General features: G+C 50.2%; 1 protein-coding gene across 1 annotated transcript in view; it reads left to right on the top strand.

Moving 5' to 3' along the window:
• LOC135056945 (uncharacterized) overlaps positions 1-25,347 on the top strand; it is a 904,883-nt gene that overhangs the window by 763,137 nt on the left and 116,399 nt on the right. Inside the window, exon 14 of the mRNA XM_063962726.1 lies at positions 11,821-12,888. Within this exon, the coding sequence (XP_063818796.1) occupies positions 11,821-12,888 (1,068 nt within the window). The remainder of the gene's footprint in view (positions 1-11,820; positions 12,889-25,347) is intronic.

Raw genomic sequence — 25,347 nt, 5'->3', positions numbered from 1 at the left:
GACACCTCCCACACTGCCAACACTGCTGGCATCCCTGCACTGAGGACACGTCTGGCACTCCAACACTGCCGACACCCCTGAAATCCTGCACTAAAGACACCTCCAGTACTCCCGGACTGCCGACACTGCCGGCACCCCTGTACTGATGACACCGTCGGCACTGCCCGCACAGCCAGCACTCCTGAACTCCTGCAAGGAGGACACCTTCTGCACTGCCGACACTCCTGAACTCCTGCACTGAGGACACCTCCCACACTGCCAACACTGCTGGCAGCCCTGCACCGAGGACACTTCTGGCACTTCCACACTGCCGCCCCCCCATGAACTTCTGCACTAAGGACACCTCCAGTACTCCCGCACTGCCGACACTGCCGGCACCCCTGCACTGAGGACACTGCCAGCACTGCCCGCCCTGCCCGCACTACGAGCACCCCTGAACTCCTGCAAGGAGGACACCTCCTGCACTGCCGGCACCCCTGCACTGGGGATACTGCCAGCACTCCTGCACTAGGACACCTCAGCAGTAGGCGTCCTGCTATGGAAAACCATTCACTCCCGCTGACATCACTGGGCAGGGGGAAAATCTCTCAGTGTGTATGCGCTGAGTTATTTTCTGCCCAGCAATATCGGTGATCATACGGGCTCAGCAAGAGAGATTTGTCACTGGCCGTGTTCGCAATAGAGAAAACATGGGCGATGACTAGATCTTTCAAGCAAGTGGAGATGCGCATCACTATCGCTATAGTCCATACACACATAGCGATTTGTGCTGAATTTCTAAGTGACAGTCAAATCACTTAGAAAAGCAGCCCAAATCGCTAAGTGTGTGTGATCGTATGCAGTTCGTTCTGATGTACAGTATGGCCAGCTTTAGAGTCCAATTCCTAATTGTGTAGGTGTGAAAATCTCAGTGTGAGATGCCTTTGAAGTAGATTCCTTGGGGGTTAGAGATACAGCACAGTAACATGTATTCTGGGTGGGGGAAGGGCTGCTGTCCTCGAATTTGAAATGAACAGTGAACTTTTAGCAATTCAGAGCCTCAGTTTATTAATGCAAAAATTTGAGTTATTTGTTACTCAGAGCACAGAGGTGAATGAAGTCTTAAGTGACATAAAAGAATAAGTCAATTAAAACTTAATAGTGCTACAAAGTAGGTGACTACTTTTTTTTAAAAACGATTTTCAAGATTGCATAACAAATGTAATACTCGGGTGAAGTACATGTTACAGATAAAATATAACAAATTAATTTAAGCAGGTAGTCTAATTTTGATATTTCAAGCATTTGCAGAAAGGATGAGTACGATAGGTAAAGGGCCCTTTATGCAAATTCTATGCATTATTCGTTTGCGTACTGTCTTTTTTGATGTGTCGACATATGGCCTGTCGACCAATATTGGTCGAGCTAATGACTGTTGACCTTCTTATTGTCGACAATATGACCCATTCCAATTACATGCAGCTGGCTTGTCCATTTCTTTCTATAATCACTGGCAGCACAGAAAATAAATGGTCTAAATAATTATTACAAGTCAGGGGGTCAGCAGTGTGGGAGTGCCAGAAGTGTCCTTGGTGCAGGGGTGCCAGCAGTGTTGACAGTGTGGGAGGTGTCTTCAGTGCAGGAGTGCTAGCAATAGGTGTGCCGACAGGGCGGGGGTGTCAGCAGTGCGAAAGGTGTCCTCATTGCAGGAGTGCCGGCTGTGTGGGCGGTGTCCTCATTGCAGTAGTTCAGGGGTGCTGGCAGTTTGGTAGTGCCGGAAGTGTTCTCTGTGCAGGTGTGCTGGCAGTGTCGGCAGTGCGGGAGTTGTCCTCATTGCAGGAGTTCAGGGGTGCCGGCAGTGTGGGAGTGCTGGAAGTGTCCTCGGTGCAGAAGTGCCGGCAGTGCGGGAGGTGTCCTCAGTCCATGAGTGCTAGCAATAGGTATGCCGGCAGGTCGGGGGTGTCGGCAGTGTGGGAGGTGTCCTCATTGCAGGAGTGCTGGCAGTGCAGACGGTGTCCTCATTGCAGGAGTTCAGGGATGCCGGCAGAGTGGGAGTGCCAGAAGTGTCCTCGGTGCGAGAGGTGTCTTCAATGCAGGAGTGATGGCAGTATCCCCAGCGCAGGGGTGCCAGCAGTGTCAGCAGTCAGGGGTGCCGGCAGTGCGGGAGTGCCGGAAGTGTCCTCGGTGCAAAAGTGCCAGCAGTGTCGGCAGTGCAGGAGGTGTCCTCAGCGCAGTAGTACTGGCAGCATCCCCAGTGCAGTGGTGTCGGCAGTGCCAGCGGTGTCCTCAGCGCAGGGTTGCCAGTGACTTACTTACCTGCTGCAACGTTTTCAGCCTGTTCGGTCCTGGCTCTGACGTCAGACACCCGTCCTGGACATGCCTGCATTTTCTCTCACCACGCCTTCGTTTTTCTTACCACTCCCCGAAAACGGCTGTAAACGCGGAGTTGATGCCCAGGAACCCCCTCCGCCTGTCAATCTTCGTGCGATCATTGCAGCAATCGCTTTTTTTTTTGTTCCAGCGTTGTTTCCCAGCGACAGCCGCGTGTGCGCATAGCGGCCATCGCGCATGTGCAGTAGGGACCCGATTGCAGCTGTGCGAACGACGACACGCTGCGATTGGGTCGTAATGACCCCCTAAGTCCAGAACTACTTAGAAACTGCACAACATTTTTTACCATAACAGGCCTGCACAAGTGATCAAAGCCTTGCTATGGGAAAAAAAACAACCCCCATAGGCGGAGGTTAGTTGGTCGCACGGGCTGCAAAAAGCAGCTTCATCTGATCAACTCGTAATGAGGCCCTTTATTTGGAAATATTTTATCATTGCAAAATCTTATAATATGTTCTCTTACTCTATAGCACTAAGGTTTTTATTAACTTATTATTTAATTTCACTTTAGAGTTCATTCACCTCTGTGCTTTGAGCAACATACTGTATAGTAAGCAGGGACGTGCCCACCGCACTTCACTGATAGTAACATCCCCCAGCCAGGATAAAATCTGTACCCCCCAAGGAGTCTACTTCAAAGGCCTCTCACACTGAGATTTTCACACCTACACAATTAGCAATTAGACTTTAAAGCTGGCCATACTAATTACAGTGTCTATTTAACAGCAATGTTAGTGCAAAGCTATGTTACGTGATGCACTGGCCACCCAGTGGTGAAACTATGAATTGTCACGAATTGTCACGGCACAATATGACGGCACAAAAACACAAGGAATATATGTCATGCCAAATTTACTACCATGGCACTGTTTTCAGAAAGGTAATAGTGGACATATCTGTACTCCTACTCTCCCTCTCACATCATGTCACTGTGTGTTACCAGCCCACAGATCTGACCAGTCTCCTCCCCACACTCTCTGGTGTATCTCATACATCAGGAGCCATCAGTCCCTATTATACTCCTGCTCTCCCCCTCACATCATGTCACTGTGTGTTACCAGCCCAGAGATCTGACCAGTCTCCTCCCCACACTCTCTGGTGTATCTCATACATCAGGAGCCATCAGCCCCTCTTATACTCCTGCTCTCCCGCTCACATCATGTCACTGTGTGTTACCAGTCCAGAGATCTGACCAGTCTCCTCCCCACACTCTCTGATGTATCTTATACATCAGGAGCCATCAGCCCCTATTATACTCCTGCTCTCCCCCCACATTATGTCACTGTGTTACCAGCCCAGAGATCTGACCAGTCTCCTCCCCACACTCTCTGGTGTATCTCATACATCAGGAGTCATCAGTCCCTATTATACTCCTGCTCTCCCCTCACATCATGTCACTGTGTTACCAGCAGCCATACTGTGTGCTAGCAGTACCTCTGTCTATGGTATTACATGCTATATTATGTATGCTATGGATGTCTATTATTTGTGGCATGGTGCGGCTGCTTGCTGGGGCACAGGCTCGGGGTTCCTCATGCCACGTGACACAATGCTATAGGTGATCCTATAACAGCCGGCCTCAGGGAATTGGCTAATGAGCGGCTCCTGTTACTGAGTTGGCAGCATCTGAGTCGTCGCCTTAGGTATATAATACATTTATTGAGCTTGTCTACGGGAACCTGCATTCAGAATCCTGCACCCTGATTACCTGTCCCCTGGCACTTGGATGACAGCCTTCTCTGGCTTCTGATCCATGGCCTTAAGGACACACCAATGGTTCGTTCTGGAAGTATCTTCAGGTGCATTTACCTTCAGCATCCATTAATATATAATCCTGCAATCTCCAAGGTGGTAAAGGAGTAGTAGCGGGAAAATGCAGCCAGGACCATATCAGAGGGGTGTGATCAGACCATGAAAATGCTGTCTGTAGAAAAATTCAAGCGACCAGGTCCTGGGATAAAATGGAGACTGACACAGGACATATTATAAAGGATAAGCAGTTTTCTCAAACGTCCTAGAGGATGCTGGGGATGCTTCAAGAACTATGGGGTATAGATGGGATCTGCAAGAGACATGTGCACACTATAAGACTTTGAATGGGTGTGAACTGGCTCCTCCCTCTATGCCCCTCCTCCAGTCTCCAGTTAGATTCTCTGCCCTGTGAGACTGGATGCACACTGAGGAGCTCTCCAGAGTTTCTCAGAAAAAGACTTTATGTTAGGTTTGTTATTTTCAGTGAGACCTGCTGGCAACAGGCTCCGGGCATCGTGGGAGTGACGGGAGAGAAGCAGACCTACTTCTTAAGAGTTCAAGGGCTCTACTTCTTAGGCTACTGGACACCATTGGCTCCAGAGGGTTCGATCACTATGGTACGCCTAGCTGCTTGTTCCAGGAGCCGCGCCGTCAACCCCCTCACAAAGCCAGAAGATAGAAGCTGGGTGAGTATGAGAAGATCAGAAGACTTCAGTGATGGCAGAAGAGGTACCGCGCAGCGGGCGCGCTGGGCGCCATGCTCCCACACATACCACAGCACGGCAGGGTCCAGGGCGAAGTGGGGGCGCCCTGGGCAGCATGAGACCTCAAATTCAGACTGGCATGTGTTATAACAGTGCCCTGGGCACTAGTTAAGGGACCCCCGCCAGTATAAACATAGATTTAAGAGGGAATGAAGCGCGCCATGTAGTGGGCGGGGCTTAGCCCACACAGCTCTGACCAGCGCCATTTTCTCTCCTCAGAAGCTGCAGAGACGCTGGTCCTGTCCTCCGCACTGCTGTACAAGTAACAGGGTGAAGAAGGGGGGGCACAAATAATTTGGTGCTGATTTGTTTATATATAAAGCGCTAACAGGTCTGGGCAGTCACTTTATTGGCCTCAGTACCGGGATAGGCGCTGGGTGTGAGCTGGCAGAACTCTGTGTGCCTCTTGCAGGCTTTATTGTGGGTCTTTCTCCTATAGCCCCGGTGTGGTTGTGGGTGTCGGTACGGGTGTGTCGACATGTCTGAGGCTGAATGCTCTTCCCAGGAGGAGGCTGGAGTGGGGACAGAAAATACTGTGAGAGTGACCGTGTTGGCACCGCCGACGGATGATTGGGTGAATATGTTGAGTGTTTTAAACGCAAACGTGACTAAGTTGACTAGGTGCTCTTCTGTATATACATTTCGGTTTGGAGGGGAGCAAATCTCCTACTAACGGGTCTTTCTTTAAGATTTTCCAATGTCTCTTTAATGACCCTTCCAACCTTTTGTGCTGGCTGCTAAAAGAGGTGATAAATGCCCATTCATAATTATTATTTCTAGTTTCACCTCGAATAGTGGGTTTTAATAATTCCTTCCTGTCTATTTCCGCTACCTTATTTTTGGAGCTCATTACCCTATCGGTGTTGTAACCTGAGGCTTCAAACTTTTTACTTAATATTTCTGCCTGTTCCTCATATGTACCATTGTTAGTACAATTTCTTGTGAGGTGTTTAAATTGGCCTTCTGGTATCGACTCCAGCCAATTAGGGTGGTGGCAACTAACTGCGCTCCGGGGACTCAGCGGTACTTGGTGTGGCGCTGTGAGGGGCGCCCTGAGCCCGTGCCTTAACCCTACACTGACCAAAAAGCATGTTGGGGTCCTCGGATCTCAGCCACCACAAAATCCTCAGGCCAGTATAATCTCAGAAGAGCGGGAAGACAGCACCATTAAGGGGGCGGAGCTTCTCAGAGCAGACCCAGCAGCGTAAAGCGCCATTTTCCTGCCTGCAGACACACTGCCAGTGGAAGAGCAGTCCCTCCAGAGCACCACCAGCTATCTGTACGGTACCAGGGGGTTGTAGAAGGGGGGGAGCTGTATACAGACTGTGTCACCTATTAAGGGACACAGTCAGTGCTGGTGAAGGGTCTCCCTATACTTATATAGCGCTGTGTGTGGGTTGGCTCCAGTCTCTGTGTCTCTCTGCCATTCTTGGGATGAAACTCTGGCTGTCCTGTACCCTGTGTGTATATGCAGTGTGTGGGGTGTACAAGCAAACATGTCTTGAGACTCTGTCTCATATGCTGCAGAGGATTTATCTTCTCAGGAAGATCCCATCCCATGTAATCAGGATTGCACTGTTGTAGCGCAGATCCCGGCTAGGGAACCGGAGTGGTTAGCCTCTCTTAGGGGGACTATTTCTCAGGTTTCTGAAAGGGTTTCAAGGACTGAGCATGCAACTCAGGTATTACAGTCCTCTATGGCAGTATGGTCCGGTCCTGTTCCCTCGGGCCCCCTTGCGGTACATTCTCACAAACGTGCTCTTGCCCAAATTATGCAGGATGACACGGATACTGATTCTGACACAACAGATGGTGATGGGGATGTGTCAAGGGGGACGGCATCACCTGCTAAAGGGGTGCAGTTGATGATTGAGGCCGTGCGGGATGTGTTGAATATTTAATATTTATTATTAAACATATTAAATATTTCTATCACACCTCCTGAGGAGGCTTACTTCACAGACAGTAAGAAGGCCCCTCTCACCTTCCCGGCATCTAAGGAATGAAATGCTATATTTGAAAAAGCCTGGGAAAACCCGGACAAAAATTCCAGATCCCTAAAAGGGTTCTTATTGCTTTTCCCTTCCCGGAAGATGATAGAAAAAAATGGGAGTCCCTGCCTATAGTTGACGCCTCTGTCTCCAGGCTCTCAAAACAGGTGGTCTTACCAGTCCTGGGATCTACCGCGTTGAAAGACCCGACAGATCGCAAAGTGGATGCTACGCTCAAATCCATATACACAGCTTCAGGGGCTATACTGCGGGCTACTATTGCCTGTGCATGGATTTCAAAGCTATAGTAACGATGGATAAAGGTGACGTTGATTTATTTTTACGTAGCATACAGGATTGTGCAGGGTTCCTGGTAGAATCTGTGAAGGATCTGGGTTCCATGGCTGTGGGGTTCTCCTCCATGTCCGTCTCGGTTCACAGGGGTCCCTGGCTGCGCCAATGGTCTGCGGATGCGGAATCCAAAGAAAGTGTGGAGAGCCTACCCTATACAGGTCATGCTCTGGGAAGGCGCTGGATGCGTGGATTGCCACGGCTACCGCAGGTAAATCTCCTTTTCTCCCCTCAGCTGTACCGGCTACGAAGAAGCCTTTTACTCCCAACACTTCACAGTCCTTTCGGCCTGCTAGGCCTAGAAAGAACAAGCCCTCTCACACCTTCTTTAGAGGTGGTCGTGCCAAATTCAAAAAGCCTGCTCCCGCGGGTTCCCAGGACCAGAAGCCTACTTCTGGTACCTCAAAGTCCTCCGCATGATGGTGGACCGCACAGCCTGGAGGTAGGTCAGGTGGGAGCAAGACTCCGGCATTTCAGCCACGTCTGAGTGTCGTCTGGCCTGGAGCCCTTGATACAGGATATTGTGTCCCGGGGGTACAGGCTGGAGTTTCAAACCATCCCACCTCACCGATTCTTCAAACCAGGCTTGCCGGTTTTGCCGGCAGACAGAGCTATTCTTCTGGACGCTATCCGAAAATTGTTCCAGTTCCACCTCCTCAGTTGAACAAGGGTTACTATTCGAACCTTTTCATGGTGCCAAAGCCGGATGGTTCGGTCAGGCCAATTCTGAACTTGAAATCTTTGAACCCTTATCTCAGGGACTTCAAATTAAAAATGGAGTCTCTGAGAGCGGTTATCTCAGGACTGTCAGAGGGGGAGTGTCTCTGGACATCAAGGATGCGTACCTCCACATTCCGTTCTGGTCGCCGCATCAGGCTTATCTCAGGTTTGCACTGTTAGACGATCACTATCGGTTTCAGGCACTGCCGCTCCGTCTCTCCACGGCATCGAGGGTCTTCACCAAGGTGATGGCAGAGATGCTGGTTCTCCTCCGCAAGCAGGGGGTGAACATAAATCTATATCTGGACGATCTGCTGATCAAGGCATTGTCCAGGGAGAAGTTGTTAAGATCCATTGCTCTCACAACGCATCTGCTCAGGGAGCACGGTTGGATCCTCAACCTTCCAAAGTCTCATCTATAGCCGACAAGGAGGCTGTCTTTCCTGGGGATGATCCTCGACACAGAGGGGCAGAGCGGTGTTTCAACCAGTGGAGAAAGTGTTGGGGATTCAAACAATGGTCCGAGATGCCTTGAAGCCTGCCCGGGTATCGGTTCATCAGTGCATCCACCTTCTGGGGTAGATGGTTGCCTCCTACGAGCCTCTGCAGTATGGAAGGTTTCATTCTCGATCCTTTTCAACTGGATCTCTTGGACCAGTGATCGGGATCTCACCTACACATGCACCAGAGAATACGTCTGTCACCGAAAGCCAGGATTTCGCGCCTCTGGTGGCTACAACTACCACACCTTCAGGAGGGCTGAAGGTTCGGAGTTCAGGACTGGATCATTCTAACCATGGATGCAAGTCTAAGAGGTTGGGGAGAGTCGCTCAAGGGGAAACCTTCCAAGGAAGGTGGTCAAGTCAGTAGTCCCTTCTTCCGATAAACATCCTGGAGCTAAGAGCCGTATACAACAGCCTTCTTCAAGCAGCACACCTTCTACAGGATCGGGCTGTTCAGGTTCAGTCGGACTATGTGACCACAGTGGCCTACATAAACCAACAAGGCGGAACGGAGAGGAGGGCTGCTATGTCAGAGGTGTCAAGAATCCTCCTCTGGGCAGAAAGTCACGCTGTAACGATGTCAGCAATCTTCTTTCCGGGAGTAGACAACTGGGAAGCGGACTTCCTCAGCAGAGAAGTTCTCCATCCAGGAGAGTGGGGCCTCCACCCGGAGGTGTTCGAGGAGGTAACCGGTTGGTGGTAGGTTCCTCACATAGACATGATGGCCTCCTGCCTCAACAAGAAGCTGCAGAGGTCAAGAGACCCCCAGACAGTGGCGGTGGTCGCACTAGTAACACTGTGGGTGTTCACATCAGTGTATGTGTTCCCTCCACTTCCTCTAATTCCAATAGTTCTACAACTAATAAAAAGAACAAAGGTTCTGGCAATCTTCATTGCTCCAGACTGGACAAGGAGTGCTTGGTACGCGGATCTGCTGGATCTACTGCTGGAAGATCCGAGGCCTCTTCCTCTTCAGGAGGATCTTCTACTGCAGGAGCCATTTGCAAATCAAGACTTACCACAGCTATGTTTGATGGCATGGCGGTTGAGCGCCAGACCTTAGCTCAGAAGGGTATTCTGAGCGAGGTTATTCCTATCCTGATACAGGCTAGGAAGGGGGTAACAAAATGGAGATAACTCTGCGCTTAGAAACACTTTACAAATTTTTTTGTAAGTGTGGTCTAAGCACAGCGTTATCTCCATTTTGTTCTAATTGGTTTTTTTTGTGCAGCCTAGCAAGCTGTTTCTACTCAGCAGCTTTAAAGAAACACTGGTTTTTAATGGAATATAACTAATTAGTGCCGGTTTATGGGGTTTGAGACCATTGTCTCTAACCACTTGTTCCTTCTATTCTAGGAAGGGGGTAACGTCTAAACATTACCATCGAATTTGGAAAAAATATGTGTCTTGGTGTGAATCGAAGAAATTTCCTGCGGTGGAGTTTCAACTTGGACGTTTTCTCCTTTTCCTGCAAGCAGGTGTGGATATGGGCCAAAGATTGGGCTCTATCAAGGTCCAGATCTCAGCTTTATCCATTTTTTTCCAGAAACAATTGGCTGTCCTCCCTGAGGTTCAGACCTTTTTGAAAGGGGTTCTGCACACCAATCCTCCCTTTGTGGCGCCAATAACACACTGGGATCTTGATGTGGTGTTGCAGTTCCTGCGAATCGGATTGGTTTGAGCCTCTTTAGGAGGCTGAAATCAAGTTTCTCACGTGGAAGGTGGTCACTTTGTTGGCCTTGGCTTCAGCTCAATGTGTGTCGGAATTGGGGGCTTTGTCCTGTAAAAGTCCCTATCTGGTCTCCATGAAGATACTGCGGAACTCAGGACTCATCAACAGTTCCTTCCTACGGTTGTGTCGGCTTTTTATATCAACCAACCTATTGTGGTGCCAGTGGCTACTGACTCCTCAATTTCTTCAAAGGCTTTGGATGTTGTGAGGGCTTTGAAGATTTATGTGAAGAGGACGGCTCGTCACAGAAGGTCTGACTCTCTGTTTGTCCTCTATCATCCAAAGGAAATTGGGTGTCCTGCTTCTAAGCAGTCAATTTCACGCTGGATCAGGTTCACCATCCAGCATGCATATTCTATGGCAGGATTGCCGTGTCCAAAATCTGTTGAGACCCACTCTACTCAGAAGGTAGGTTCTTCCTGGGCGGCTGCCCGGGGTGTCTCAGCTTTATAGCTTTGCCGAGCAGCTACTAGGTCTGGATCGAACATGTTTGCTAAGTTTTACAAGTTCGATACTTTGGCCTCTGATGACCTCAAGTGTGGTCAAGCAGTTCTGCAGGAGCCTGCCCGCTCTCCCTCTCGTTCTGGGAGCTTTGGTACATCCCCATGGTACTAATATGGACCCCAGCATCCTCTAGGACGTAAGAGAAAATAAGATTATAATTACCTACCGGTAAATCCTTTTCTCGTAGTCCGTAGAGGATGCTGGGCGCCCGCCCAGTGCTTCTTTATCCTGAAGTGGTTATTTAGTTCAGTACTGCCTGGTTCCTAGGTAAGTTCTGCGTTCTTTACTGTTTCAGTACTGTTTCAGCTGTTGCTGAGTTTGTCCGGCATATTGGACGGATTTGCCTTGTTGTGTGAGCTGGTATGAATCTCTCCACGATCTGTGTATTTCCTTCTCTCTAAGTATTTTGTCTCCTCGGGCACAGTTTATAGACGGAGTCTTGTAGGAGGGGCATAGAGAGAGGAGCCCGTCCACACTGTTAAACTCTTAAAGTGCCAATGGCTCCTGGTGGACCCATCTACACCCCATGTTACCAATATGGACCCAAGCATCCTCTACGGACTACGAGAAAAAGATTTACCGGTAGGTAATTAAAATCCTATTTTCACACCTACTCTGTTATAGCAATATACCTTATATAAGGGTGAGTAACACATGTACGGGCTTACCAGCATATGAGCACACACATAAAGGAATGCTACCTTACCAATGCTTCCAGGAGTAATGTTAGGAGACATTTCTCTGATCCATCAGCTCATATGACTGATGTTATTGTTCATCTAGAATCTCCAATTCATACGATATGTTCCCCATCCATTGTTTTACATTGGTGCTGACATAGGACTTGGAGAGTGATTACATCTCCATTTATACTTCATGGTTAGTTACCAGTACAAGAGAGAGATATATCTAAGTCTTATTATAATAGTACATTTGTTATTGTGAGTGTTCTCAGGAGGGTGGACACAATGATAGCCTGAGACACAATATTATAATTCCTTCATTAAAAGTTATGTTTTAATATACACACACATTTACAATTAAGTGTCCCAGAAAGTTGTCTTCTCCTATTGTTTGCAAGATTAATATTGTTACAGAAAATGTCACATTTCCATAATGTGTTTTATTTCCAGCAGATGGACACACAAGCAGGAATATCTCAGAAGGACATCTAATGTTATCCCCGGATTGTGACATAAGAGATAATGACAGTATACAGGATTCTCCAGGAGCTAACCCCATTACCCCAATTATACATCCAGCTCTATCAGCTGATCCCTCTGATCCTGGTGAATGTTCTCCTGATCACTCTGATATTGGAGCATCTGTTACAGCTCTGACAGTAGATACAGTGTTTCCCTGTTCTATAGATGCCAAATGTTTTACACACAGCACAAATCTTATTACCCATCAACCAGCTAAGGCAGATGAGAGGCCATTTCCATGTTCTGAGTGTGGGAAATGTTTTACATACAAATCAGCTCTTGTTATACATCAGAGAAGTCACACAGGTGAGAAGCCATTTTCTTGCTCTGAGTGTGGGAAATGTTTTTTACAGAACTCACACCTTGTTAGACATCAGAGAAGTCACACAGGTGAGAAGCCATTTTCTTGCTCTGAGTGCGGAAAATGTTTTACCGTGAAATCAAAACTTGTTACACATCAGAGAAGTCACACAGGTGAGAAGCCATTTCCATGTTCTGAGTGTGGGAAATGTTTTGCATACAAATCAGATCTTGATAAACATCAGAGAATTCACACAGGTGAGAAGCCATTTTCTTGCTCTGAGTGCGGGAAAAGTTTTACCTGGAAATCAAATCTTGTTACACATCAGAGAAGTCACACAGGTGAGAATCCATTTCCATGTTCGGAGTGTGGGAAATGTTTTTCACACAAATCGGATCTTGTTAAACATCAGAGAATTCACACAGGTGAGAAGCCATTTTCTTGCTGTGAGTGTGGGAAATGCTTTACCCAGAAATCAGCTCTTGATAGACATCAGAGAAGTCACACAGGTGATAAGCCATTTTCCTGTTCTGAATGTAGGAAATGTTTTATTAATAAATTATATCTTGTTAGACATCAGAGAATTCACACAGGTGAGAAACCATTTTCTTGCTCTGAGTGTGGGAAATGTTTTTCACAGAAATCACAACTTGTTACACATCAGCGAAGTCACACAGGTGAGAAGCCATTTCCATGTTTTGAGAAATAAGCTCAAGTGAGGTACGATTTCATTCTTCTTGAGTATACTTATTACTGCCGTGTAACGTTCTTCAAGGTTCTTATCCTATCTCACATGCTTTTTGCAATATACATGCTACCGCAGGGTGAAACAATCAGACGTCATGTCCTCGTTTACCACTGCTATGCCGATGACCTGTCTTTTGCTCTGGGTACTGAGAACCCAATACCAATCCTAAATGTCTAGCTGAGCTCCAGGTGTGGGTGATGCCAGTTGGCTGTGACTCAATCCTGGTGAAACAGGTCCATATGATAGAAGCTCACCAACAATGGGCAGGGCTACAGCTCAGCTTTGCCTACCAACCAGACTTACACTTGGGGGTTCAGAGTTACAAAATGCTTATCCTGTGAGGAATCTTGGTGTCCTGGATGGTGGAGTGACACTTAGACATCAGGTATCAGCCACAATCAGATCCTCATCTGAGGAACATAGCCAGACTCCAGCACTTAATGCCCTCAGAAGATCTACCTACAGTCATGCATGCATTTGTATCATCACACATAGGCCACTAATATTCTCTACCTGGGTCTCCCAGCAAAAGAATTGCACCACTTGTAGCTTGTACAGAATGCATCAGCCAGGATGTTACCTAATCAGCCCGTTCCTGCCACATAACACCCATTCTCTGCTCCCTCCACCGGCTGCCTGTAAAATGGCGACTACTACATAATCTGCTTACTGACTATCCCAGCCCTATGTGACCAGAGTCACAGGTACCAGAAGCAGCTTCTGCCTCCTTACTGCTCTGCTTGTTTTCTTCCATCTGCAGATGAAAGACTGTTGCCAGCAGTACCAAGAAACCCCAAGCAGTGCTGAGATGTCAGGGGGGAAACAGGATGGGTGGCACTATTGCTGTAGCAGGGGCTGCCGGAGGCACTGTCTGGGTACTATTGCACTAATCAGCATTGAGGTGGCAGAGGGAGGACACAGGGCGGTGGCAGGAGGCAGTGTCTGTGTGAGCAATCTTATCCTCAAGCAGCACTAAGGTGTCAGAGGGGGAGACAGGACTGATGGCAGTAGTTGGGGAGAGAGGGTGGGTGGCAGTAGTAAGGGGAGACAGGGCGGGTGGCAGTAGTGGGGGGAGACAGGATGGGTAGCAGTAGTGGGGGGGATGGTGGGTGGCAGAAGTGGGGATACAGGGTGGGTGGCAATAGTACAGTAGCGGGGCTGCTGGAGGCAGTGTCTATGTGGGTAATCTTGTCCCCAAGCAGTGCTGAAGTGTCAGAGGGGGAGACAGGGTGGTTGTCCGCAGTGCAGTACCAGGGGCTGCTGGAGGCAGTAAAGAGGTGTATGGGTCCCGCACAGAACCAATTGATAATTAGACTTAATGATGATTCTGCTTCCTTATTTCTAATGAATCCCTTGTATGTGATAATTTAGTGTTATTTGCTGTGTCAGCCTTTATGTGTGTTCTGTATAATAATCCTGTAAGTAGTGCTGCTACCGATCTCATATCATTTGAAGTAACTTGGAAAAGATGAGATATGAGGTGCACTCTGGAAGCTTATAGGGGATTAATCAGAGATGAATGCAGATGTGACATCACCCAGCCACCGGAAAATGGTCCCGGCCCGCCCGCGTTCACCCCTCAGGGATGCGACCACAATGTGTTTGCGTGGCTTCGGCACGTGCATTTTGCCACCACCAGCAAACTGCTGCGGGCCGCTGTTGCGGCTGGGTCTGAATGACCCCCATAGGCTTTTGGCTCTCCTGATATGTATCTGTTTTACTTACCTGCAATACTAAAACATAACCTGAATTGTTTCTGTGCTTTAAAGGATATTTTATCCATGTGCACAGAGTAAAGTATTTTTGAAGTTTGAAATATAGACAAAAATGTGTAATAAAGATATGAAATAAAGTTATATAAAAACAAAAGATTTCCATTGAGTCTTTTTATTTATCTGTGCATTTAATTATTATCAGATAATTGTCGCTGTGGTGACAGAAACAATTTCCTGTTAATGTGACACTTGTATTGTTACTTTTGTGTCCACATAATATCAGTGTTGCTGTGTATAAATATCCCGTCTGGTGTGTAAAGGTGGGTACACACGCTGCCATTGTGACTGTGCGATTTCCCTTGAACTGGCCGGAGCCCAGAACCACCAATAGTGACTATATGTACTTGTGATTTTGGCTATGTCTGACTTTAACAGCTCATTAGAATAGTGGGGTGACATTATGGGGGGGGGGGGGTCTCTCTGTGTAAATAAATAGTGGCAGACATTTTATATCAGTGCATTTATGTGGAGTGGGGGCGATGGCCTGTCAGGAAGCTGCAATTACATCATGTGATTTCCTCTGATTTCCATAATCCCTTCTGCTGTGTGTGTGTGTGTGTGTGTGTGTGTGTGTGTGTGTGTGTGTGTGTGTGTGTGTGTGTATATTTATGTTTAAAATAAGTTATGTTTGTTCAAAGTTTCTGTTTTTTACTTATAGGAGAATTAGTGTTGTATTTGACCCTTGCCTGGAGATGTACATGTATGAAGGTATGGAAGATACCTGCTGCAGTCCCTTCTACTTACATTTGGGAGGTACAGTTGATTTTGGGAATTTAGCAGCAAATATAAAATGATACATTGGCTTCATAACATCTCGCTGACCCTCTGATTTTCTCATACGTCCTAGAGGATGCTGGGGATGCTTCAAGAACCATGGGGTATAGAAGGGATCCGCAGGAGACATGGGCACTTTAAGACTTTAAATGGGTGTGAACTGGCTCCTCCCTCTATGCCCCTCCTCCAGACTCCAGTTAGATTCTGTGCCCAGAGAGACTGGTCACACACTAAGGAGCTCTACTGAGTTTCTCGGAAAAATACTTTTGTTAGGTTTTTTATTTTCAGAGAGACCTGCTGGCTACAGGCTCCCTGCATCGTGGGACTGCGGGGAGAGAAGTCAGAGCTACTTCTTATTTAAAGGCTCTGCTTCTTAGGCTACTGGACACCATTAGCTCCAGAGGGTTCGATCACTTGGTGCGCCTAGCTGCTTGTTCCCGGAGCCGTGCCGTCATCCCCCTCACAGAACCAGAAGCTGGGTGAGTATGAGAAGATCAGAAAACCAGTGATGGCAGAAGACGCGTTTGAGGTACCGCGCAGCGCGCCATGCTCCCACACATAACACGACACTGCAGGGCGCAGCGGGGGCGCCCTGGGCAGCATGAAAACCTCAAACAGCACTGGTATAAGATAAAACAGTGCCCCGGCACTAGTTAAGGGACCCCCACCAATATAAATTTAAGGGGGACTGAAGCGTGCCATGTAGTGGGAGGGGCTTAGCCCACACAGCTCTGACCAGCGCCATTTTCTCTTCACAGAAGCTGCAGGGACGCTGGCCCTGACCTCCACACTGCTGTGCAAGTAACGGTGCAAAATGGTGGGGGGGGTACAAGTGATTTGGTGCTAATTGATAGCACTATTATATATATACTAGGCGATTCATCGCGCCCTACAGGCGCTCTTCACACCGTCGAAAGGGGCTACGCCCCCTTAACCCCTGCACGCCTTGCTGGGGTTCAATATTTGTATGAGTATTACCTGCATTCCTAGGTTTGTCAGTGGTCAAATATTGCACGATGAAAGGGCTTGAGATGGTGAAGGGGGTGTAGGCCCTTGCGACGGCGTTAACGGTGCCTGCAGGGCACGATGTACAGAAAGTAGCGGGGGTGGGGGTGGGGGGCGGATGAGGCAGGGAGTATGTAGATGCTGCGGGTGGAGGGGGAGGTGGAAGCAGGTGGGGGGTGGGTGCAGGACCTATAACTATATGATTGTATGTGTAACAATATATAGGACACGGATAAGGATGTATGTGATATACACATACCCGCATGAAGAGGTATATGGTGTCATTAGACACAGAGAGGAGTGCTGGTACAATGCGGAACAGAGGCAGCTGTGTCCTCTCTACACCGTACCATCCTTCAGGTGTAGCAACGCGGACATGTTGCGCACGCAATGTCTCGCCGCGGCCGCAGCTGCACCAGTCCCCTCTGCATGCGCTATGTGCGTGCCCCCCTCAGGTGCAGTAGGAGGAGGGTGCGCAGGCTGGTGCTGCTCCCAGGGCCAATGGGCATTGACAGCACGGTCATGTGCTGGGTGCTGGGCTTGCGCCCTGCGCTTGCCGAGTGAGGGATAGGGAGGAGGCGGCACAGCGGAGCATCACCAATATACCGGTAACTATGGGGGGCACCGCAGGGGGATATGGCTCCTGTCCTCCTAATGAGGGTTTGTCAGGGAGGTATCAAGGAGCCGGTGGTATGGACCGTGTATGGGACGCAGACGGGTAGGGAGAGGATACAGAGACGCAGGGCGGTAGGGAGAGGATACAGAGACGCGGGGCGGTACGGAGGGGACAGAGACGCAGGGCGGTAGGGAGGGGATACAGAGACGCGGGGCGGTAGGGAGGGGATACAGAGATGCGGGGCGGTAGGGAGGGTATAGAGAGACGCGGGGCGATAGGGAGGGGATACAGAGACGCGGGGTGGTAGGGAGGGGATACAGAGACGCGGGGCGGTAGGGAGGGGATACAGAGACGCGGGCGGTAGGGAGGGGATAGAGAAACGCAGGGCGGTAGGGAGGGGATAGAGAGAAGCGGGGCGGTAAGGCGGGGATACAGAGGCGTAGGGAGGAGGGGATACAGAGACATGGGGCCTTAGGGAGGGGATACAGCGGGGCGGTAGGGAGGGGAAAGAGAGACGCGGGGCGGTAGGGAGGGGAAAGAGACGCGGGGCGTTAGGGAGGGGATAGAGAGACGCAGGGTGGTAGGGAGTGGATACAAAGACGTGGGGCGATAGGGAGGGGACAGAGAAACACGGGGCGGTAGGGATGGGACAGAGAGATGCAGGGCGGTAGGGAGGGGACAGAGAGACGCGGGACGGTAGGGAGTGGAAACAGAGATGTGGGGCGGTAGGGAAGGGACAGAGAGACGCGAGGTGGTAGAGGCGGGGCGGTAGGGAGGGGATATAGAGACGCGGGGCGGTAGGGAGGGGACAGAGAGACGCGGGCGGTAGGAAGGGTACAGAGAGACACGGGGCGGTTGGGAGGGGATAGAGAGACGCGGGGCGGTAGGGAGGGGACAGAGAGACGCGGCCGGTAGGGAGCGGACAGGGAGACGCGGGGCGGTAGGGAGGGGACAGAGACGTGGGGCGGTTGGGAGGGGAGAGAGAGACGCGGGCGGTAGGGAGGGGACAGGGAGACGCGGGGCGGTAGGGAGGGGACGGAGATGCGGGGCGGTAGGGAGGGGACAGAGACGCGGGGCGGTAGGGAGGGGACAGAGAGACGCGGGCGGTAGGGAGGGGACAGAGACGCGGGGCGGTTGGGAGGGGATAGAGAGACGCGGGGCGGTAGGGAGGGGAAAGAGACGCGGGGCGGTTGGGAGGGGATAGAGAGGCGCGGGGCGGTAGGGAGGGGATAGAGAGACGCGGGGCGGTAGGGAGGGGACAGAGACGCGGGGCGGTTGGGAGGGGATAGAGAGACGCGGGGCGGTAGGGAGGGGAAAGAGACGCGGGGCGGTTGGGAGGGGACAGAGAGACGCGGGCGGTAGGGAGGGGACAGAGAGACGCGGGGCGGTAGGGAAGGGACAGGGAGACGCGGGGCGGTAGGGAGGGGACAGACGCGGGGCGGTAGGGAGGGGACAGAGAGACGCGGGCGGTAGGGAGGGGACAGAGAGACGTGGGGCGGTTGGGAGGGGATAGAGAGACGCGGGGCGGTAGGTAGGGGAAAGAGACGCGGGGCGGTTGGGAGGGGATAGAGAGACGCGGGGCGGTAGAGAGGGGACAGAGAGACGCGGGGCGGTAGGGAGGGGATACAGAGACGCGGGGCGGTAGGGAGGGTCCCCAGTGAGGAAGCTGATGAAGAAAGGGGGGAAGTAGTGGAGGGGGTGGAGTTGTGTAAAGTGGTGACCAGACATACAGTGGCTAGGATGGGCTGAGGGACTCACCGTTGGGGCTGTGGGTGGCTGCTGCAGGCTGTGAATAGTTCAGTATCCAGAGGCGTCTGTACTATGACATTTCCTCCCCCAGGGCCCCCCCCCCTCGCACGGCGAAATGGGGGCATGGCCTAGAGTAAAAGGGGCGTGGCCTCGCGGGTCTTTTCTCTCTCGCTCCGGGGGTGTTTCCAGCTTGCCTGTAGATGCTGGCAGCCCCCGGAGACTGGAGTGTGTGTGCCGGCTGTGTGACTGGAGGAGAGTGCTGCAGGAGATGACGTCACTGCAGCACTCGGCTCCTGACAGCGGAATGTGTGCGGAGGAGGCGGCGGGTCTGTGTACGCGGGGCAGGGAGGGCTATGAGAGCCTTCTCCTGCGCCACCCGTCCCTCCTAATGTGTATGCCGGGGGCAGCAGTTGTTGTTCGCGCGCCGTGGCTGGTTAGCTAGATTTGCTGGGGGGGGGGGGGGAGAAGGGGTGTGACATGGACAGGCAGCAGGAGCAGAGACTTGCTGCACATGTGGTGGGTGGGCTCTGTGACTCCGCCCACCGCTGTGACTCCGCCCAGCGTTACGGGCACAGAGTCACAGATTTGAGCAAATATATAGGAGATAGCGCTAACAGGTCTGGGCAGTCTTTTTACTCACTTCAATACCGGGATAGGCGCTGGGTTGTGAGCTGGCAGAACTCCCTCTGTGTCTCTCTAACAGGCTTTGTTGTGGGTCTGTCTCCTATAGCCCCAGTGTGGTTGTGGGTGTTGGTATGTGTGTGTCGACATGTCTGAGGCAGAGTGCTCTTCCCAGGAGGAGGCTGGAGTGGGGACAGAAAAGACTGTGAGAATGACCGTGTCAGCACGGCCGATGGATGATTGGGTAAATATGTTGAGTGTTTTGAATGCAAATATGACTCGGTTGTCAAAGAGGTTTGATCAATACAAGTCTAAGAACCAGACATGCAGAAAATCTATGGAGGATGCTTTGTCACAAGCCCAGACCCCTTCGGGGTCACAGAAACGTGCTTTTACCCAGATAGCAGAAACAGATACCGACACGGACTCTGATTCCAGTGTCGACTATAGTGATGCCAGATTGAATCCAAAACTGGCTAATAGCATTCAGTATATGTGGCAATAAAAGAAGTGTTGCATATAACAGAGGACCCTGCTGTTCCTGATACTAGGGTCTGTATATATAAAGGGAAGAAACCTGAGGTAACGTTTCCTCCCTCTCATGAACTGGAAGCGCTTTTTGAAAAGGCTTGGGAAAATCCTGATAAGAAGGTACAGGTTCCCAAAAGAATTCCAGTGGAATATCCGTTTCCTTTTGGGGACAGGGAAAAGTGGGAGTCAACCCCCACGGTGGACAAAGCTCTATCGCGTCTATCCAAAAAGGTGGCGCTTCCGTCTCCTGAAACAGCAGCCCTAAAGGATCCTGCGGATCATAAGCAGGAAAATACACTAAAATACATTTATGTCACTACGGGTTCGCTACTCAGGCCTGCCGTTGCTTCGGCATGGGTGAGTATCGCTATTGAAAAAGTGGGCAGATAACTTGTCATCTGAGATAGATACCCTAGACAAGGATAATGTGCTTTTGACTTTGGGTCATATCAGGGACTCTGCAGCATATTTAAAAGACGCTGTAAGGGATTGTTATGCACACCAGTGCCTGCAGGAAAGTACTGGTGTCAGGACTGTTATGCACTCCAGTGCCTGCAGGAATGTACTGGTGTTTGAACTGTTATGCAAAACAAATGGACTTACAGACAGACTGGGGAATATGACATAACATACACAGAAGGTGATAGGGTAACAAAATACACACAAAGTGAACAGAGAAGCCCAGAGGCTAAGGGACTGGGTATCTCCCTTGTATTAGAACTGCTCAGATGGGAAAAGCAAGATGTTGTGTTTTAATACGTAGAGAACCCGAAATGCTGTTGCTAAGGGCAACAGCAAAACCCTAAAGGGTTACCAACGGGTGTGGCAGTAAACTCCTTGGTCAGAGATGGAATGATAGACACAAGGAGAGTCTCCACAATCCTAATTCTCACTTGCAGTGCACAGGTTCAGCTTACTGCCGCTAAACTGGCCCCTGACACCTAGCACAGTGAGACAGGATTAGACAGGCAAGTCTTAGAATACAGCCGCAAACTTGCTAAGTTCACAGAGTAGTAACAGAACCCCAGCAAGCTAAACGACTGACTCCAGTCTTACTGCTAGGTCTGGATTGGCAGAGTGTAATACCAAATCCCCAGGCCTATTTGCAGTAAGCAACAAACAAATACAAAGCTACACAGTACTGGCTAACTTTCAGAAACTGACTAACCAACAAAGATTCAGCAGCATCTGCTTACCCTGAGAAGAGGCCTTATAAAGCAGGTGCTGTCCACGCCCCACTCAGACCTCACAGACTGTGAGCACAAAAACCAGCACCGGATCCCCTGCCATGCACAGAGCCTATAACCACTGCACAGCAAAAGACCCGAACCGGAGTATCAGCTGCGCTCAGGTCACTCCGCTAGCACTTGTCTCCCGGTTGCCATGACGACGTGGCAGCACAGGGCAGGAGACCCTAACAGTACCCCCCCTCTGACGAGGGGTCAAAGAACCCCTACCACCGGGTTTATCGGGGAACTGCGAGAAGAAAGAGCGTATCAGTCTGGGGGCATGAAGATCACAACTGCGCACCCACGACCGCTCCTCCGGGCCATACCCCTTCCAGTGCACCAAAAATGACAGCCGACCCCGAACCACCTTGGAGTCAAGAATCCTTTCAACAACAAACTCCCTCTGGCCACGTATCAGAAGAGGGGAAGGTCTTCCACTGGAAGAAGGATTACTAATCGCCCGTTTTAAAAGGGAACAATGAAATGTTTTATTGATACCCAAAGAACGGGGCAGATCTAACTGAAATGCCACCGGATTGATAACCCTGGTGATCTTATAAGGGCCGATGAACCGGGGGCCTAACTTATGAGATGGCTGTCTCAACTTCAAATTCTTGGTAGACAACCAGACGAAGTCTCCTAATTTGAAGCTGCAGGGTCTTTTCCGCTTATCAAAAACCCTTTTGGTCACTAATGACACAGACACAAGGGCTTTCTTCACTTTCCGCCAAATACCTCTAAGGACCGAAACCACAGAGGAACCACCAGGCGTGGAGTCCAGGGGGTCAAAAGAATTGGCCTTAGGATGATGCCCATACACACAAAGGAATGGAGAGATCCCTGTAGCAGAGTGAGCCGCGTTGTTATAGGCAAACTCCGCCATGGACAGATGAGCAACCCAGTCAGTCTGACACTTGGAGACATAACACCTGAGGAACTGCTCCAAGGACTGGTTCACCCTTTCAGTCTGCCCATTAGACTGCGGATGGTAGCCCGACGACAAGCTGACAGAAATCTGGAGATCGGAACAAAATGCCCTCCAGTATTTGGCCACAAACTGGGATCCGCGGTCAGAGACCACATCAAGTGGCAACCCGTGGAGACGCACAACATGCAGCATAAATAATTCAGACAGGCGTCTGGCCGATGGCAGCCCAACCAGTGGAACGAAGTGCGCCATCTTCGAAAACCTGTCCACGACAACCCAGATGGCTGTCATCCCCGAGGATTTGGGCAAGTCCACCACAAAATCCATTGAAATGTGGGTCCATGGCTTAGATGGGATAGAGAGTGGATGTAATGGGCCAACAGGAACCCCTCTAGGAGTCTTATTTCGGGCACAGATGTCACATGCCCGAACCCACTGATCCACATCCTTAGCCGCCGAGGGCCACCACACCGCCCTAGATAGCAACTCCCGAGTTCTGGCAATACCCGGGTGACCTGCAGACTTCTTGGCATGGAATTCCAGGAACACTCGCTGTCTTAACCTAGGAGGCACAAACAAAAGACCTACCGGAAGGTCTGGAGGAGCCTGCTCCTGTGCTCTAAGGACTAATGATAAGAGGTCCTGGGTAATGCCCACTTTAATACATGATGGGGAAACAATGGGCAACGGCTCCTCGTGGTCTCCTGGATTGGAGCAAAACTCCGCGAGAGCGCATCAGCCTTGATGTTTTTTGACCCAGGGCGATATGTTATCAAAAAATTAAAGCGAGCAAAAAACAAAGCCCATCGTGCCTGCCTGGCATTGAGACGCTTCGCTGACTCTAAATATGCCAGATTCTTATGGTCAGTGAGAATTGAGACCACAAACTTAGCCCCCTCAAGCCAGTGTCTCCACTCCTCGAGTGCATCCTTAATAGCCAACAATTCCCGGTTACCCACGTCATAATTCATCTCGGCAGGCGAAAATTTACGGGAAAAGTAAGCACAGGGATGAAGGCGATTATCAGACACTCCCATCTGAGAAAGCACTGCCCCAATACCCATCTCAAAGGCATCCACCTCCACCACAAAAGGACGCTCTGGATCTGGGTGTCGCAGCACCTTGGCCGAAACAAATGCCCTTTTGAGACGGGCAAAAGCCGCTTTAGCCTCACAAGACCAGTGAGCAACATCCGCCCCTTTCTTAGTGAGTGCCACCAAGGGCGCCACTATAGACGAAAATCCAGCGATAAATCGTCTATAAAAATTCGCAAAGCCCAGGAAACGCTGAAGCGCCTTCAAACTAGTGGGCTGCACCCAATCCAGGACTGCCTGTACCTTGGAACCCTCCATTTTGAAACCTTCTGGGGAGATAATATATCCTAGAAATGCGATTTGCTGAACTTCAAATTCGCACTTCTCCAGCTTCGCCCCAAGCCGGTGGTCTCTGAGTTTCTGGAGGACTAAGCGTACATGCTTCCGATGTTCCTCCAGGGAATGGGAGAAGATTAGGATGTCATCTAAGTATACAACTAAGAATCTATCCAAATATTCCCTGAGCACATCATTCATGAAATCCTGGAAGACTGCCGGGGCATTACAGAGCCCAAAAGGCATCACCAAATATTCATAATGCCCTGAGTGGGTATTAAAGGCAGTCTTCCATTCATCCCCCTCTCTTATTCGGATTAGATTGTACGCACCGCGTAGGTCAATCTTAGAAAAAATGGTGGCAGTACGAAGCTGGTCAAACAAGACCGAAATGAGAGGCAGTGGGTATGAGTTTTTAATCGTGATACGGTTCAATTCCCTGAAGTCGATGCAGGGTCGCAACGAACCATCCTTTTTACCCACGAAGAAGAACCCCGACCCAACTGGAGACTGTGAAGGTCTGATAAATCCCTTAGCCAAGTTCTCCTGAATGTACTCTGCCATAGCCTGAGTCTCAGGACGTGACAGGGAGTACAACCTGCTCTTGGGAAGCTTAGCATTTGGCAACAAATCAATGGCACAGTCATAGGGGCGATGGGGAGGTAGTACCTCTGCAACTTTTTTGGAGAACACGTCCGCAAAATCTGCATAACACCCTGGCAATCCTGGCAAACTTAGCTGCGAGAGCCTGACTGGAAGGCTCAAGCAACTCCTGAAACAATCAGTACCCCAACTAAGAATCTCCCCAGAGACCCAGTCAAATTGAGGATTGTGGGCCCTTAACCAGGGTAACCCCAACACCAATGGGGCAAAAGTACAGACAGTCACATAAAAGGACAATTTTTCAGAGTGTGTGGCTCCAATAAACAAAGAAATCTGGCTAGTGCAAGAGGTAATTTTACCTTGGGATAATGGTTCCCCGTTTAACCCACAAATCTCAATTTCCGATGCCAAGGGTACTTAGGGAACAGAGTGTTTCAGGGCGAATTGGCGGTCCATAAAAACCCCGTCGGCCCCACTGTCCACAAAGGCCTCAGTCTTGACAGTTTGACTGAGGATCTTCAAGGTCACCGGAATGATAAAAGTCTTCTTGGGAAATTCTGACTTCTGGCCTGACAGGATATTTCCCATCACCCTCAGGCCCTGAAGTTTTCCGGCTTTTCTGGGCATGATACTACCACATGACCTTTATTCCCACAGTACAAACACAACCCCTGCTGTCTCCTCCGCGTCTTCTCACGCGAGGAGAGGCGGGTAGCCCCAATCTGCATAGGCTCCTCGGAAAATTCCTCAGAGTCTGAGGTTCCCTTGGGAAGGAAGGAAATCTCAGTCTCCCTTTCAAGCCTACGCTCTCTCAGCCGTCTATCCACCCGGATGGATAACTGCATGAGCTGATCCAAGCTATCAGGCAAGGGATATTGTACCAGTTGGTCCTTTATCTGGTTAGAAAGACCTCTTCGGTACTGGTGTCTCAGGGCTGGGTCATTCCACTGGGTATCATGGGCCAACCTCCGAAACTCCGTACAGTAAACCTCAACTGGCCTTCGCCCTTGCTTAAGGATCGAAATCTGAGCCTCGGCTGAGGCCGTCTTGTCAGGGTCATCATACAACATGCCCAGTGCCGTAAAAAAAGCATCAACACTTTTAAGCGACGGACAGTCAGGCTGCAACCCATATGCCCAGACCTGTGGGTCTCCTTGTAGCAAGGAAATCACTATGCCCACCCGCTGAATCTCCGACCCAGAAGA

This window comes from Pseudophryne corroboree, chromosome 3 (assembly GCF_028390025.1).
Source record: "Pseudophryne corroboree isolate aPseCor3 chromosome 3, aPseCor3.hap2, whole genome shotgun sequence".
NCBI classification, from domain to species: Eukaryota; Metazoa; Chordata; class Amphibia; order Anura; family Myobatrachidae; genus Pseudophryne; species Pseudophryne corroboree.
The sequence above is the reverse complement of the archived record's forward strand: the minus strand, read 5'-3'. Positions and strand labels throughout refer to the sequence as shown.